Consider the following 15,438-nt stretch of genomic DNA (forward strand, 5'->3'; position numbering starts at 1 on the left):
TGTGCCCTCAGCAAGTTTGCTGGTGACACTAAACTGGGAGGAGTGGCTGACACACCAGAAGGCTGTGCTGCCATTCAGCAAAACCTAGACAGGCGGGAGAGTTGGGCGGGGAGAAACTTGATGAAATTCAACAAGGGCAAGTGTAGAGTCTTGCATCTGGGGAAGAACAACCCTATGTACCAGTACAGCTTGGGGGCTGACCTGCTGGAGAGTAGTGTAGGTGAAAGAGACCTGGGGGTCCTGGTAGACAGGAGGATGACCATGAGCCACCAATGTGCCCTTGTGGCCAAGAAGGCCAATGGCATCCTGTGGTGCATTAGAAAGGGTGTGGTTAGTACGTCAAGGGAGGTTCTACTCCCCCTCTATTCTGCATTGGTGAGGCCGCATCTGGACTATTGTGTCCAGTTCTGGGCCCCTCAGTTCAAGAAGGACAGGGAACTGCTTGAAAGAGTCCAGCACAGAGCCACAAAGATGATTAAGGGAGTGGAACACCTCCCTGATGAGGAAAGGCTGAGGGAGCTGGGTCTCTAGCTTGGAGGAGACTGAGGGGCGACCTTATCAATGTTTACAAGTATGTTAAGGGCAAGGATCAGGGCGATGGAGTCAGGCTTTTTTCAATGTTGTCCAGTGATAGGAGAACGGGCAATGGATGCAAACTGGAGCATAGGAGGTTCCATGTGAATATCAGGAAGAACTTATTTACTGTGAGAGTGACAGAGCACTGGAACAGGCTGCCCAGGGAGGTTGTGGAGTCTCCTTCTCAGGAGACATTCAAAACCTGCCTGGACAAATTCCTGTGTGATCCTGCTCTGGCAGAGGGGTTGGACTAGATGATCTCTCGAGGTCCCTTCCAACCCCTAAGATTCTGTGATTCTGTAACTGGTTTAAGTCCTAGGCTTTTTTTTACCACCCAGTGTAACTACTCCTAACTGGGAAATTAATATTCTGTGATTCCTAACTATTCAAACTCCTGCTCCCAAGAGAGGTACTTGACACAAAATTTTGGAAAGAGAAAGTGTCAGCATTACCCTTCTGCTCTCACCTTTCTGCAGACATTGCTCATTTGTGAACTGAAGCACAACTTAAGATCAGACAAATATATTTTCGCTAAGGACAGAACAAATATCAAATTCCAACTATGTAGTTCAGCTCATTATTTTCTAATACTTTGTAAGAAACTTTAAAGTACAATTCGTAACACTGCCATTGTTAAAAGCCCAGATTTCCCGCCAGTGAGATGACACAAACATTTACTCTAAGTCTACATTCCACAAACTTGGCCATATTTGAAAGGAATGATGAGTAACAAAATCCTCTGTTCTTCTGTTTGGAAGGTATTTGTGTTTACAGAACACTATTCTTTGACCACATACCAAGCCTGCAGAGCTCTTCAACTAAAGATATCAAGCCCATTCAATTTACCAAAAAAAATATTTAAAAATCTACATTTAATTTCTCTCACCTCCAATTCAACCATAATTGTGCATTAGCCATGATAAGCCGGCTCTGATAAAGGATGAGAGAAGCACATCTGCCATTAGTTTGCTCATCACCTGCTGTTTAAACAGCACTCAACTGTTTAAGCCAAGCATTCCCTAGCTGGAAGGATTCCCAGGGCTCTGCAGAGACTCAGAGAGTTCTGTAAACAGGAAGCACCAATTTGATGGCAACTGCCAAAATCAGCTGTTCATCCCTCCAACACAAGTAACGCACATTTTGACTTCTGACAAAACATTATAGCTCTTTTTTTTAAAAAAAAAAGCTTTTCTTTTTTCTTTTTTTTTTGGCCTTGGTCCATTATGATTCTGGCAAGTTTGACATGACCACAAAACGGGGCTTTTAGAAAGAGGAGCAAGGAAATAATCCATGCCAACAGCAAGTAGGCTATGAGCTCGTTTTATCCTATTGTTTCACAATGGTAAGAAATCCAGCATCATACCATACATCCTGAGATAAAAACTAGCACACCATCATCCATGATAATACAGATGAAAAAGAATTATTTAGTATAAGCCTAATGTTTTAAGTGTAACAAATTTTTTCAACTATCGCATTACACTGACAGGACATAACTTTGCATCCCAGCTTCAGAATTGCCAAGATCCCCCAAAATTACACTACTAGCTAGAAAGTTAGAACTATGTCACATGTAAAAAGTAAGATGTATCTGGATTTAGAGGTTTTCCTCAATCAGTCTTCATTCCTAGAACAGCTGAGGGCAAACTTGATTTTATGCTTTCTAAACAAAACAGAAACCAAGCACTTCATCTATACGCATCTCATCAGCACTACCTCAATGTACATCTGTGGAAGTAATACAGGTACCTGCTGTCAGGCAACAAAAACTTCAAGTAATAAGTTTCTGAAATTACAAGACAGACCTATCCCTAACTAAAACATGGAATTTGAAAAAGCCACTTTTTATTTTCCTATAATGAAAATCATTCATTTGATACTGTCATTCTTTCTGCTTTCCCTTGGTTTTAGTCTGTTTTCCCAAAGCAATACATTGCCTCACTGTTAGCCTAGTATCTCTGTCTGTGCAGTTCCTCTTTCCTGCCATCAATAGTTTCAGGTATAACAATACGTTCAGGTATAACTTTCAGGTATAACAATACTTTCAGGTATAACATTCAACTTGTTCTTAAGTCCAATACAAACATTTTCACTTAAGTATATGGCGCATATGCCACATACTTGCCAGTTAACACAAAATAAAAACATCTGCTATGCAAACTGGTGGTAAAATACATTTAGATCAATATATTTAGAGCAAGTATTGCATTTTTGCTACCAATTACCAAAAAGAAAAAGAAAACCCAGAAAACTCAAATTTTAAGGAGGTAACTCAATTAAAGAGTTCCTGAATTTTTCTGGCTTTATCGGCCAGTTTCTATGACTTACTTGGCAGTAGCTTTCTATTTTGTGTTTGTGTGTGCACTAACATGCAATTGCATATGGATATGTACAATTTTTACTTGGTTTTAGTACTCCAACGACAAAATGCCTACAGGAAAGCTAGGGAGGGACTTTTTACAAGGGCTTGTAGTGAGAGGACAGGAGGTAATGAATCCAAACTGGAAGAGGGGAGTTTTAGGGTAGACATGAGAAAGAAATTCTTCACTATGAGGGTCGTGAGACACTGAAACAGGTTTGCCAAGGGAAATTGGGGAAGCCTCATCCCTGGAAGTGTTCAAGGCCAGGTTAGATGAGGTTCTGAGCAACCTCATCTAGTGGGAGGTGTCCCTTCACATGCAAGGGGGCTGGATCTAGATGATCTTTGAAGTCTCTTCCAACCCAAACCATTGAATGATTCTATGAGAATCCATGGTAAATCTTTAGAGTATGAATTAAATATGTGACTTTTCCGAAGTTAGGCCACTTCCAGGTAACTCTTTCAGAGTACTGTTAAAAATTAGTGAAGCTATCACAAGCATCCTTCCCAAAAGCCTTCTCTAATGTAAATAAATCTCTGATTTTGTGCCACTCTGCGCTGGAATAAATGATTAAATACAAAAAGTTACATTTGTGCTGCTTGTATTATAATCTCTTTGGGGAACATACTGGGATTACTTCGTTCCTCATTCTTCCAGCACCTAGAAATGACTGCAACACAGTAGTAGATTATCAAATGCAGCCTTCCAGAGCAAAGGTGACTTCCCCTTAAAGTCAGTCAAATGTGATGTTGTAGGAAGCAGAATTTAATATAGATTAAACATTATAAACAGAAATAAAGACATTGCAACACATTGCTTGCCGTGACCAAAAGCAAAGATTCCTGCGTCTCAAAATGATATGCATATTTCAGTTCTAATTAAAATAGCATTAAAGTGAACTATGGCAACACAGTTCTGTTGTCCACAAGAAATTTTTTAAGGTCACAGTTGTCTATGGATCCTAAAGCTTCAAAACTTTGAAGGGCTATAAAGACAGTGCAAGTAACCATATATGCCAGAAGCCTCACTGGAATCTATGCTACCTTCAAGAGTTCAAGCTTACATAAATATTTTAAAATACTACATTTGTATTTTGGTTATAACTTGAAGAAAGAAAAGATGTATCTTCACAAAAAATTAAACATGTATAAGCAGTCATGTTTAATCCTCTGAAATCAAGGAAAAAATGTTTTTACTTTAAAATAGCCTTGAATGAAGTCTGCCTCACTTTTTCAAGAAACTAATTTCATCACATAAATAGCAAACCAGAATCTGTCTGTCCAAAGAATTTAATTAGAACATGCAGTGGTTCTGAGGTTTATTATATTTAAAAGAGTTAACATGATTAATAGTTTTTATTAATGCCCCTAAACCACCAATTCTAAAATATGCAATTGTACACCACAGCCAGTGATTCAGGCAGGAAATTCTTTCTTCAAACCACTCTGGGTATTCTATGACTCACATAACAATTGAGATACTTCCAAGAGTTTTCCTTTAGACTTCCTAAAATATTCTTCTCTCATTTGATTTAACATTTTTTAAATGTAACGCAACACTAAATTTCAAGCCAACTGCAACATAACACTTGAACAGGAAATCAGAAAAATAAGTTTCTTAATTTTATTTAATAGGGTTAATTGCATTTTAAACAATACTATACAATGTTTAGGTAATTAGCACCACATACTTACCAATAAACTTGTTTTGCATAGTCTCTAGGAGAGCTTGGTGGGCATCTTCCGTTTGTAAAGCACATGAACATTCTCTGGCCAGTATGGTTCGGACAAGGTGCTCTCCACAACCTAAAGAAATGTTAAGATTGGGATTAGTCAAAATATAGACATCACTAGGAAGAAACTCTTATTATTTTACATCATCAGAGCCAAATAATTTTTTTTTAATTTTATTTTCTAAACAGTGACAAAGTCACACAAAACCTCAACTATGTCAGCAGTTTTTCTCAAAACTCTCCTGAAATTTCTTCTGCATGAAGTCATAAACCAAAAAAGGTTAAGTACAGAAAGAAGAAAGAGAAATATTGAGAAGAAACAATGCAACTGCCTCTGACTTGTCATCTTTATCCAGATCCTGCAATTCCCTCTCAAAGAATCCACTTACAAATCATTCTCACAGGAATAATCCTTGGATGCAATTCTCTTCAAACCAAGAAAATCTTTAGTGAATGCCACAGTAACTTCTTTGCAAGATGTAATCTTCTATTCCGACCATCCAATTTAGCCTTTTTCCCAACAAAGGAATATGTGAATTCACCTACACTTTTTTAACAGGGTGGCTGCTTACTGGACTCAAAATAAAAATTCCTGTGATTTTTAAAGCTTTATCTTTAAGAAACAAAAATGCTCCAGCAAAACAACCCCTTACTACCTCAGTGCTTTCTGCAACTATCCCTTGAAACTTGCTGATGACGAAAACAAGTATGTCATTAGTGCTACTTTTAATTTGCAGGAATGCTTTCACACCTGCTGGCTTTCTCCCACGTTCTTTTCATTTCTGTAATGTGCTTCAGGACATATAGTTGTGGTCAAATGGCACAGTGCATGTTTATTGGATCAAAGTATTTTTGGCCAGGAAAACACACTGGTGATACCTTCTGCATATAAACAACAGTTATTCTACTAATGTGCTTCACATTTGTTGACATTTTTCCTCAATGGCAAGGAAAAGGATGAACCAGCTAGAAGACGTCTAACAAAGCACCAGTTAAGCTGAAATGTCTTATATCCAGTTAGAAAAAAGGGAAAGCCATAACTAATTTAACAGCTGTGACACAACAATTATTTTTAATGATCTAAATGCAGCCGATTACAGTGAAATTTCAGAGTGTATCAGGGGCTAAAACTTCATTAGACACCAGAACATACAGAGATAACTCAAATACATTCATTTCCCAATTATCTACATATATTTCTAGCAAACTTCTCATTGACCACAATGAAACACAAGCACTGTGCAAGCTCCATACAAAAATCAGCTATAAAACAGCTGAACTTACTAGCTCAAGGTGCAGAACTACATAAAGACACCTACGCAGGTTCCAGAAGCAATTTATGGCTGGAATCAATCTAGCTGCTTTCATATGGCAGAGAGCCAGGGCTGGTAAGACATCAGACCTGAGCTGGCTTCAGACAAAGGCAGCTCAGTATCCACAGATCACATTCACTTTACTGGAAGCGCTAGCAGGCCAAGCCCAGAACAGAGAAAACTGAGTGACTCTGGTGGAAGCCAGCCTAGATCTGGCACAAAGAAAGAACTAACAAATAAATCCAACCCAAACTGGCTCCAGTGCAGCCTGCTGAGTCTCATCACTGAGTTTCCAACATGCCAAGTTTAGAGCACTGACTGGTTTGGGCACAACACTGCACAAACTCCTGTCAGCAGGTCTAGCACTGTGTCTTGGAGCTACTCACAGACTGGACTGACTTCTTGTCCTTGCCACCACTTTTAAGCTCTAATTAACATGGCAACCTACTCTAAGACTTGCTCTTTCTGGTTTCTTGTCCCAAAATTATAGCCTTCCCCTTAAAGAAAAAGTGAGTTTACATTGTTCTTGAAAGACTGCTAACACAGAAGTTGTTTTTTGGGCTTTTTTTGTTTGTTTGTTTTTGCTTGTTTGTTTTAAAAAAAGACCCCTCACCTCTCATTTCCAAGATTAAAAACAAATTTATAAAAAACCCAAAACCCCAAACCCTATGGAGCATTATATATACATAGATGTCAGAGAATAAGCCTAAGGAGCAGACTGCAAAAAAACTGGGTACACATGTCTTAAAATCTTGGTATCAATCATAAAACTACATCTAAGTCTTCAGTTATGTATTCCTAATGGGTAGAGTCTCCTGATTAATATAATTCAGTTAAACAGAATTGTTTGAAGTGGGGTACTTCGGCATTCAATCTACATAAAATTGCCACTAAAGACAGAATTTTTTTGTATAGCAAACAGATTTGAGTAAAAAACAAGTTACGTATTTACAGGAAAATGAAAGAACTGAAATACTAGAACAATTACACAGCAAAAAGAAGCAGTTTCTGAGAACACAAGTGTTTAGAATGAGACTGTCAAGATCCCAAGTTATTGAGGCAAGTGTCCTGGTTAGAATGTTACCTTCAAGAGGCTCACACAATAGTGTCCTCAACACCTGCTTACAGGAGCGTGTCTCTTCTTGTTGCATCACTACTTCTATGCTCAAAAACTTCTGTCCACTACAGAATTGACTTAGCTAACATTTTTATTCAAGACAAAATAATATAGGAAAATCATCCAAAAACTGCAAGATGCATTTTACCCATAGATCACAACACGGCTACTTTTAAAATGAAATTTTCCTGTAAAGAATACAACAAAACAACCATATAGGAGCATAAGATCCTTTAAAAACTTAGCAAGATTACTTTTTCTTGAAAAGAACATGTTAACACCTTTAAATGTAACATTTATACCCTCCATGAGGTAAGCAGCATGGGGCTTAGAATGTGAATCAAGCAAATGAGACACAAAAAATCAGAGTGAGCTTATGCATTTCCTATGCATCTAGTAATAAAACCAGATGTTACTAATTCACAATTTTTAAGTAATTCCTAAATTGGCATAAAAAAGACAATAGTCATTTTTTAGCATGATGTATAAAGTTGTTTTGCCCCAAGAGAATGACTTTATTGAAGAGTTCCCATAACATCAAGTCTGCTACAAAAAATAAAAATAAAAAAAATCAAGAGAAAACTTAACATGGGTGAAGAACAGCTGCAGCCCACTGATGTGATACAGGATCAACCACAAGGAAAACAGCCTTGCAGTTCTACTAACACATCACACATCTCTACATCCCCACAGACAAAGTAATTTCTTTTTGTCGTATTTATGTCAACCTATAAGGCAGCGAACTTACACACTGCCGCTGACAATGTACGTAAAAATCTTTCAACACATCACATGCCAGCAATCTGCAGGGACAGATAACTAATGAAAAGAATCCACCCATTCTGAAAAGAAAAAAATGTTACTGCAGTTTTTGATGAAGGAACATCTATTTTTGAACAAGAAAAACAACTAAGCAGTGTTTCACATATTTTTACCAGATAAAGGCTGGGAAAAAGAACTACCCTAATTATTCCAATAGAATAGCCCTTCCTATTAAGTTAGAAACAAATACCAGAGTATGAACTATCTTGCAAGTTTAGCAGACCTGTATGTCTCTGTAGCCTCAAACTGAGAAACCATGGCAGATTATACTAGAGCTAGACACAAAATAAATGTATATGGAATTACACTAATTGGAACCTGATTTATCACTTACAATATAAAATTGTGGGATCAAATTTATAGTTCCATTCACTTGTAATCTAACCATTAGCTAACTTCCGACTCAAGCCAACATGACTCAAGACAGCAACTACAGTCAAGGCTACTTTAAAACATTTCCAAATCATGCATATAACCTGATGAAAATGTAAATCTGGTGCATTTGCTTAACTATCTCACATTGTACTATGTTTAACTGTGCGTGTTGCTATACTTTGTGGTTTTTCACTGAATAATACTGAAACCAAACTAACAACCCTCAGTAAGAATTTTTCATTTCTACATTCAGGTCTCAAATGCACTCATTTTAGTAACTTTCCTGTAAACAGTTCAAATAATTTTGTTATTCTTTCCCAGTTAAGATTATGATTTCTTTGGTAACCCAAAGCTCATTATACCTCAGAGACAAACACTTTGCAGTGACAGACCAAAGCATCCATACGCCTTCACATGAGAGTGACTCAAATGGAGATGACTTACTTGGAAAAATTTACTGGGTTGAATTAGTGCTTCTCACTGACATAGCTGTTTCATGTAGTAAGCACATTATTTTCCTAACAGTAATACTGTGCAAACACCAAGTTGCCTACTCATAACCCTTCTCCTGACAAAGATACTATCGCATGAACTACTGCTGTTCATGTTTGCAGAGGTAAGTACAATTAGTTGCCTTCCCCTAGGATCACTGCTTCCAAAGTGACCCATGTTTCTAATGGAAATGTACAGCCTATTTTGATAAATAAATAAATACATACACACATGCAAAGTCAGATATTTTGATTTAAGTTTCTAGCCTCCTAGGTTAAGGGGCAAGAAGTTTAAAAAAACAAACAAACCAAGATTCCCAAATTCGCCAGTGGCACACAGCAAGAACAGGCTCCTATGAAAAGTTAAGCTAAGAAGGATATGGCTTGACAGTTGTAACATGTTTATTTTGCACTCAAATTAAAACACTTGCCTAGAAACAGACTCTAAAAAAGAAAAAAAACAACCAAATTTAAAAACAAACAAGCCCCACAACATAACAAAAACCCCAATCAAAACTCACAAAAAAAAACCCAAAACCACAACTCAGAAAAACTACTTTCAACCAACAGCTCCTAACTCTGCTTGAAAGCCACTTGGAGATCATACAGAAAACTGATGATCATAAAGAAACCATTAAATCTGATTCTGAGAGACACATATCCTCTAACGCAGTGTTTCTTTCAAAGTCCAAAGCTGACCAACAGGGAAATAAGACTTCCATGTGTAATTCCTGAGAATACCACCAGACACTCCTCATTGATTCATAAACAATCCCCACAAGAACAATCTTTTTTTTTTTTTCATAATCTCTTTTTCTTCTGTTACCCTGTTATAACTTAAGAGTTATATAAGTTATCAGTAGTCCTCTCAAGTTACTATTTCAGCCAAAAATAGCACTGAGAAGCACAAACCTTCCAACAGATTTTTTTTCAGCTTCAGGCATAGGAAGATGGTCATTTCTCCATTGCACACCAGATGTTGCTGATTAGTAAATCAGATCAGGCAAACCAGAAGTTCCTCTTATGTTGTACAGTGCTGTACAACAAGTGAGTACATGCCTTTTTGCAGAGGAATGAGAGACAGGAGCCAGTCACAGAAATCTGTTACTATGCTGACAAATGACAATTTTTCCACTGTCATTCATCATTCCAGCAGTCGGCAGATACTCTAGCAAGCAATTCTTTTGTACCTAAATGTCACTATATGCACAAGACAAGAAATGTATCACGTATGCATACCTCAGAAAACGTGAACTCTATGCCTTAATGACCCATTTACAGATTTAAGATGTGGTTTTTTTTTTAATATAGTTCATAAAGTTACATAGAACTACATACCCCAATTCACATTTTTAGTGTTTCCTGCATATATACCTGATCATGCCAGTAAGGAACAAAGCTTAGTAAAGGCAAGTTTTATGAGCATATGAACCACTAGGCATCACGCAGTAGAGCCAGGCCCAGTCTTTCCATTTTGAGTACTGTTTAGCTGTATGCATATAATGTTTTTTAAGCTCTAAGTCTTTTTGAATGTTTTGTTCTGTTTAGCTTGTAAATAAATGAAACCCATGTAACTTAATGGCATTCTACCAGATAGGTACACACTGCAGCGCAGCAGCTACAAAGACAATCCAGATGCTGTTTGAGACAACAAATAAGTAACAATTAAAGTAGAGCTTAAAATTTTGTATTTTTCCTTCCAAAGTAATCTGTAATAGTTAATAGCTCTACTTGGTAGTAATTGGTTAGTTAGCCTATGCACATCTTTCACAACTAACAAGTTACTAGGGTCTTTTTGTGGGTTTGTTGTTTTTTCTAGTATTGTTAATGTCTTTGATTATCAGATACTATACTTGATACTATTTTAAACTGCATAAAATTTTGAAAAAAAGGTAAGAAAATAATATTTTAATTTTAATCTGACCTTCCATACTAAACAGTAATTAAAACTCAATTCATATGTTATACAAACCTTAACTTGCTATAGACTTTGCTCCTTCATTTGAGCTTCATGCAAGAAACTCAGGATTAAATTAGGTTTTTTCCTCAGCACAGGGACTTCTCAAGTAGATTTCTAATGCTTGAAATAACCACAACAAGAGGGGAAAGAACCCAGCACAATATAAGCTGAACATCCCATACAATGCGTGCTCTGCATCTTATAATGTTCTACCAATGGAACCAAGATGGCAAACGAAAGGAAGGCCTTCTGCAAAGCAAGGGCCTCTGAGCAGCGTGTCAGAAAGAAATTGTTTTTCTGCTTCTTTTGATGGGAGATGCTTTTAAGTCAGGAAATTAGAAACAGGTGTGCCAGAGGGCACACACACATCAGTGCACCACACTGAAAAACACGCGTTTTCAATTTTCAGACATGAAAGAGACTCCTGTTGAATGGAAGGAGAAATGAAAATCTAGCTTTCTTTCTGCAAGCCATAAGCAGAGAGAGCTTATGGAGCTCTGACAAGCTGCCGGAGCCTGTCTAGCTATTGAAATGTACAGTACCTCAACACAAAGTGTTGGAACTTGTTTTAAGGAGTACAAAATGGAAACTTGCATTACACACAGTCATTCAAGAATGGAAAAATTAATCTGGTTTACTACACTGCCAAAATATGAACCTTCCCTTTTCAGAAGCTAAAGACAGAAGTTACAGGTTATTTGTATTTTATTATCTATTCCATACAGCTGAGTCTGAACCTGGCCGAGTTGTTTCAACTCTTTTTTTCAATTAAATAGTGCCTAGAAGAGAAGTGTCAGTTAACAGGTTTGAAACCTATTATTTCTGCTTTATTTCCTGAAAAACTTATAGTTCTGCCTAATGGAAACACAGTGAAACCTGTGTTTTCGTGGGCTCTGGTTGTTATTACCAGCATCTCTAGAAAGAGCTGACAAAAGGTTTGCAAGCCAATGACTAAAAAAAATAATTAAAACACAGGACAATATTTTGCTGGTAAGATACTCATACAGTTAGCTATATATTAAAATAAAATGTCTGAAAAGACATGAAATACTACAGTCTAGCATAATGCACTGCTTTACTAAATTCAAGTTGCATAATTTCAGTTCTTTGTACTCCTATCAGTTGCTGCATCTTGCCTTCATACTAGCAGGGAAAATTTTTAACTTGCTGACCTGCTGCCAGGAAGAACACCTGCAAACAAAGTCCTGTCCAATTCCTAAAGCACTGATGCTAGAGGGATCAATGTAGTACATTTTTGTTGCAGACAGAAAATTCTTAGATGATTAACTTCCAAATTAAGAAACATCTACTAAAAATATGCAAATGGAAACTTGCCAAAAGGTTGTAATTTCAGTAAATTTGGGTAGGTTTAAAAAATAACAAAAGACAAACTCAACATCCAGATAAACTACGTCTAAGGTATCTTCTCTAAGGAAATCTGGGAAAACACTTTCTGCATCTTTAAGTTTTAATATGGACAAAACTAAAATAATTGAAGAACAACTCATCCAGCTTTTCTACAATTTTACAGAAGGGGAAAAAAAAAGACTAAGTAGTTAAAATATGACAAATGTATTAATCTTTTATTTACAAATAGTGGAAAATGCCAGATAACTGTAACAATTTACAAAAGCTTTTTTTTTTTCAATTATCATGAAGAATAAGAATTTCAGGTGTACCACCAAGAGAGGTTACATCAAAGTGGATGTGAATTTTACATTGTTTTTTACTTTTAATATATTCTTAAAGGTTGATTTCCAGTAAACTGAAAAGGGGAAAGGAAAAAGCAAACTACTTTTTGCCTAGGCCTTGATTGGAAGCTTTGTTGCTATTGAGCTCTTTGTACAAATACTACACCTTTCCAAACTACACCACTTTCGTAATATAAAATTTACAGAAAAGGAAGTAACAGAGTAGCTAAATATAGGTATATAATTATTTTCTGCCTAGCACAGGAAAAAAAAAAAAAAAAAAAAAAAAAAAAAAAAAAAAAAAAAAAAGAAGTTTAAGACCTAAATACAAAGTTCAACTTTCTGCAGTCTCCATTTCATTTTAAATCCTGCTGTTTGGACAAGGTATGGCCAAAAGGAACAGGACTAAGTGTTCAGAGAAGGAGATGGTGCTGCCCCAGGTTATGAACAGAGCACTTTGTGAACAGTGGGCCTTCTGCAGGAGACAATTGCTTCTAAAAAGTTCATGCAGCTTAATGCTTACAGTGTAAGATTACACTAAGCCAAATTAAAATTTCCAGAAGCAATAAGCACTCTTTGACTGCTGCATCCATTCGGTTCTCCTTCAAAACAACCCTTGCAAAGGCAATTCAAACAACCACTCTGATTATTTTGTGGACAAAGCCCTCAGCTTTGAACACTGCAGCACTGTGTTTAATTGACTGCTTCTTAACGCTACCATTCCCGCAAATCATCTCTGCCTGTTGCTTCCTCGCTCTTCACACAGCCCTTTGGTGGTAATAGGTTGGTTCAGACACCACATGCTACAGCACTGAAGACTCCAAGCAGCATCTGGACACAAATCCTGAACCCTTGACAAAAGCATTCACTTCAGAGGTAAATACTGATCTGTCTGGAGATAGACCCAATGACATAACTCTTCTCCTTACACAGCTGCTTCATCTGTGATGCATTAAATTGCAATTTATTCCCCAAATCTTACAGAACCAGACTGATTTTGAGAGATAATACATATTTCTAGAAATAGATTAATTGTATCATAATATGTGTCACATAGTGTAGCTCAAACAAGCTGTACAGGATACAAGATTCGCACGGGAAATTCCTCTGGACATTCGAAGCATGGACACAGAAGGAGACAGGCCAGAGTGGCACCTGCCCAGGTATCAGCAGCTACTGGATTCCAGCTCAGCCACTACTGCCTGCAACACACAGGGACCAAAAAACCAAAATTCTACATCACAATTAAATTTATTGGCATTAAACCTTCCTTTAATATCATATACTCCACAGATTCACACATCACTGTAGTTCCTGTCAAAAATGAGCTTTCAAGTAAGAATCTACAGTTTGGCAGCTTCCATAAGGAAAGATGGAAACACTGGCTCAGGGCACAGCTCAACAACCAATTTAACAAGCACAAGCCATCTCTCCATAGGTGTAATTTCCTATTCCACACTACCTGTTCCATTTTGCCAGCAAGAGGCACACAAAAGACTAGAAAGAAGAATAGATATGTGCAAAAAGTACAAGTTTGAGCAGGAAAAGGCAGGGTGAGGAAGAGTGAGCACACTTATTTCCTTAATTATAAGGATTTCAAAACCAAAAGAACTGGTTTTGGGCAGGGCCAGGGGGCTGGACTAGATGATCTTCAGTGGTTCCTTCCAAGCTTAACAATTCTGTGATTCTTCACAACACAATAGGTGCTATTTTTCACTTTATGGAATCATATGTATATGCAACACAGCTTTTGAAGTATTTTGATGTAATCCCTAAAATGTCTGTATGAGAAGAGGCCACTGCTTGTGACCAGAGACCCTAACAGTCAGTCTTTTAGGATCCTGGAGAATTCACCCACACAAGAAATTGGTAAGAAACATTTTGCTTAATTACACAGAACGCAGTGTGTCTTTATGCACATCTAAAACCTTGCTGTTACTTATATCAGATTTTCATTCAGCCAGGAATAGACTCTGGGCAGAGGAGAAGAGCAAGACATCACTGAAAGACTTCTCCCAGACTGAATCCTCAGCTACACCTCAATTTAGGTCCATAAATCTGATACCTCTGCTATTTTCTCAACAAAACGCAACTTTGGGTGCAGTCCTCAAGCCCAATTATATTTGTTAAGATGCTTTATTTTTTGGATAAAGCTCAATATATTAAAAGATTCTACTGCTTTTTCTTTAAGGTTATAAATTGTTAAAATTCTACTTGGGACATAACACCACTGTAGCTCTTTCTTGTATCAAATATTCTCCTCAGATGGATTCTAGTAAAAGCTGGAGACTTTGCAGCTTTGTGGTACAGAATTTCTGCATTCTGTAAAAAGCACAAGACTTTTGACTTCAGGAATGCAATATTAAAAGGTTTTATGGTTTCAAAGGCTGACACACATATACAAAGCACACCACCCATGCGTGAAGAATGGGCAAGTATGCTTTCTACTACCTACTATTGTAAAGATGTAAAAAGGAATGCAACACATTATTCTCAGTCTCTACACTTCTACTCAAAAATTCCACTTTGAGTTGGATTTTCAAAGCCTTCTGCATTAGCTATTTCTGTAAATTGTTTATTTATCTCAGTGTTTTAAAATTAAGGTTCTGTATATCCAAAGAGAATTACTACTTTTCAACTTCTCTCGAAGAAAAAAACACAGCCTGCCTCCTAGCCACGGTACCCCTCTTACTCCAGTATTATTATTTTTGGCACAGTTAGTAGAAGAATATTCACAATCATCATGGATATTCCAACTGGGGAGAAGATTCAATGTCACACTTGATATTCTCTAGAATGAAGAGAATATACAAAAAGTCTTTGATTCCTATTATGTTTAGGAAAAAATAGGAAACGTTTTCTTAAAGTACAGCCAAAAACTGGTCTATTGTTTCTTCTGTGGTTGCGTTTTGTTCACTAATGCTTTCCCTCCAAATAATACCCATCTTCCTGTGTTTACATTCATATACCAACAAAAAGCACTCACTGAAGAGTTCCAAGT

General features: G+C 37.1%; 1 protein-coding gene across 1 annotated transcript in view; it reads right to left on the reverse strand.

Moving 5' to 3' along the window:
- Positions 1-15,438, reverse strand: part of TASP1 (taspase, threonine aspartase, 1) — an 82,376-nt gene that overhangs the window by 22,247 nt on the left and 44,691 nt on the right. Inside the window, exon 10 of the mRNA XM_010000178.1 lies at positions 4,631-4,741. Coding sequence (XP_009998480.1) covers positions 4,631-4,741 — 111 coding nt within the window. The remainder of the gene's footprint in view (positions 1-4,630; positions 4,742-15,438) is intronic.

Source organism: Chaetura pelagica, unplaced genomic scaffold, assembly GCF_000747805.2.
Source record: "Chaetura pelagica isolate M959 unplaced genomic scaffold, ChaPel_1.0 scaffold336, whole genome shotgun sequence".
Taxonomy (NCBI): Eukaryota; Metazoa; Chordata; class Aves; order Apodiformes; family Apodidae; genus Chaetura; species Chaetura pelagica.